The sequence below is a fragment of the Helianthus annuus genome, chromosome 8 (assembly GCF_002127325.2).
Source record: "Helianthus annuus cultivar XRQ/B chromosome 8, HanXRQr2.0-SUNRISE, whole genome shotgun sequence".
NCBI lineage: Eukaryota > Viridiplantae > Streptophyta > Magnoliopsida > Asterales > Asteraceae > Helianthus > Helianthus annuus.
Genome location: NC_035440.2, coordinates 90,750,940 through 90,753,832, shown reverse-complemented (window position 1 = coordinate 90,753,832; position 2,893 = coordinate 90,750,940). Strand labels below are relative to the sequence as shown.

Below are 2,893 nucleotides of genomic sequence, written 5' to 3'. Positions count from 1 at the left end.
TTTGTAATATATTATATGTATATAAAAATAAAATATATTAAAAGTAAAATAATTCGAGCCAAGCCGAGCCGAGCTACCAAGTGAGCCAAACCGAGCCAATTTGGCTCGTCACGAGTCGAGCCGAGCTAAACTCACTTTCTAACCGAGCGGAGCCAGCTCGGCTTACTTTCAAACTGAGCCATATCGAGCGAGCTTTTTGGACAACCCTACCTAGCCCTTTGCTGATGAATAGCCCTAAAAATAAACACACTAGAAAAAATAAGTGAAACAAAAGAATAAACCTTAAGTTGAGGGGTGAAAAACATAAATATTGAAATGAGGCAGATAGATAGCCTGTTATCCACTACAAAACATCATCTTCTTCACCATCACCAACAATTGCAGACTTCTTCATACAATAACAATGGCGAGTGCCACAACTACATGGAGCATGTCGTCACTCAAATCCTCACTTCCTTCAATCTCCACTTCCACTTCTTCAGTTCGTTGCTCGTTTCGTCCCCCAAATTTCACTCGAGTTAAACCTAATTGCAAGCCTGTGTTTGGCTCTTTTCTCGGTCTCGCTCCTCTTAACCCTATTCCAAATCTCACTTCAGGTAAAATTCGTAAATATATATGTATGTGTGTTATTCTGTGCATTGGTGTGTTGTTGCTTGCATATGTTTGATAATAATATGATGATTTGAGCTTTGTTTTCCGGAATTGTGTATGGCTATAAATGTATCTGCATTCAATTGATGTATTATAGGGTTTGTTGAAGCAAGGTTTTAGTGTGAATAATGTAACACTTGAATAACAGTTTGTTGATAGACTTTACCCTAAAAAAACATGTAGGTGTCTGAAATTTTGAAGAATATTTTGAATTTTAAATTGCCATGGGTTGTTTTTATGGTTTGAATCAGTGTTGCAGGAATCGATAGGGCTAGTCGGGTGGGGTACTGACTAGTGATTAATCGGATTGGGATTTTTATATGTAATTTTTAGTTATACACCCACACACACACATATTTTATTTTTATATGTAGTTTATTAAAGTAGACATATTTTAACCCCTCATTGACCCATTTTTTTAAGTAATTGTCGGGAATTTATAAGGTTTGGTCCAAATTTGGCCGGAATCTGGCCAAAATTTGGGCGGAATAGGACCGACATTGACTGCGTAGCCATTAGTCTGTGAACCACCAATTAGTGATTAATCGGTGACTAATCAGAGACTAGTCGGCAATTTTATAACCATGGTTCGAATAGACTTGATATCGGATTCTGTTACAAAAACGTAAGGGAATTTTGGAACGAGTGTGGTGAAGTTCGTGTAAACGTGTCAAAGATATGTGAAATCGAAATCTGGAGGCTGATTTCTTCATTGAAGAATCAGCTTAATATTATTGTTCAGTTTCATGAATGTAATAAATCTGACATGTAATTTAGGATACTATCTGACAAAAATATTGAATCTTGTATATCCAAAAGATGTACCATCAATGTATTCATGATGAGTTGATGACCATTTGGCGAATAGCTAGTTTTAGCTTTAAAGCTTTCGAAAAGAGGAACCGTTGGAAGCTCATGCGATCGTAGGGGGTATGACTTAAACATACGAGTAATGGCCTTAACATGTAAACATAATAAAATCTTACTTATAACATATGGGTTCATTCTTTTTGCAGTTCAAGAGCTTCTTGTATGATATATATTTCTATTGTATGTTACAGTTCACATGTTTCATTTCTTTATTCTTTTCTGTAGAAGTAGAAACTGGATTATGTCATATGATCTTGCTCTTTACTGTACCGAACACTTATTTTCATTTTTCAATACTAAAATGCCATTTTTGTCCCTGAGGTTTGGCTAGTTTTGCGACTTTCGCCCAAAGGTTTGTTTTTTCGCATCTGGATCCAAAATGTTTGAAATCTTGCCATATTCATCTGGCTCGTTAATTCCATCCATTTTTCTCCGTTAAGTTAGGGGTATTTTCGTCTTTTTTGTAAACTTAAAGGGCAATACGGTCTTGTACATTATGCTAAATGCTAGTACATAAAGTGAAAAAGAGCGAATTGCCCTTCAAAGTTAACAAAAAAGATGAAAATAGACTTAATGGAGAAAAATGGATGGAGTTAACGAGCCGAATGAAAAATGGCAAGATTTCAAACCTTTTGGATCCAGATGTGAAAAAACAAACCTTTGGACGAAAGTCGCAAAACTAGCCGAACCTCATAGATGGAAATGGCATTTTACTCTATTTTTAATCTTCCCATAGTTTTCTTTTCACAAAGATGTATGCTTTGTGTAACCTTGCAATAACTGCACTTAAGATGTCTATAATCTTGTTGATTTCTACCAGGAAACAACAGTTACGAGCATAACTTCACCATAATCGACAATGGTGGTCGTGTCTCTGCCATGAGACACGGAAGGCGGGTCCCTAAGCTCAACCGTCCACCAGACCAGCGAAAAGCGCTCCTTCGTGGGCTAACCACTCAACTTTTAAAACATGGACGCATCAAAACCACCAGAGCACGAGCGAGTGCCGTGAGGAAATATGTTGACAAGATGATCACGTTGGCCAAAGAAGGCTCACTTCACAAAAGGCGACAGGCCCTTGGGTTCATTTATGAAAAGCAAATTGTGCATGCATTGTTTGCTGAGGTCCCCGAAAGATACGGTGAAAGGAATGGAGGGTACACAAGGATCATTAGAACTTTGCCTAGAAGAGGGGATAATGCACCCATGGCATACATTGAGCTTGTTTAGTTATGTAATGTGTTATTTCTATCTATGTTAAATGTTATAGCTATTCGCTTTTTTTTTTTTTGAACGGATGTTTTGTTGGTGTATAATACGATTTTGAACTGGGCTTATTGCGGTTTGTATGAAGCTGATGGTTGATCTAGGA

At 37.2% G+C, this 2,893-nt stretch overlaps 1 protein-coding gene across 1 annotated transcript; it reads left to right on the top strand.

The window, feature by feature from the left end:
- The first annotated feature begins 309 nt into the window (after positions 1 to 309).
- Positions 310 to 2,893, top strand: LOC110873431 (50S ribosomal protein L17, chloroplastic). The gene is made up of 2 exons (XM_022122354.2): positions 310 to 596; positions 2,342 to 2,893. Exons 1-2 carry the CDS (start codon positions 404 to 406, stop codon positions 2,749 to 2,751), a joined length of 603 nt encoding a protein of 200 aa, XP_021978046.1. The 5' UTR covers positions 310 to 403; the 3' UTR covers positions 2,752 to 2,893.

Coding starts and splice junctions, on each gene's coding strand:
- LOC110873431 (XM_022122354.2), top strand. CDS start 404: ATGGCGAGTGCCACAACTACATGGAGCATGTCGTCACTCAAATCCTCA. Junction 597..2,341: donor TATTCCAAATCTCACTTCAG/GTAAAATTCGTA, acceptor GATTTCTACCAG/GAAACAACAGTTACGAGCAT.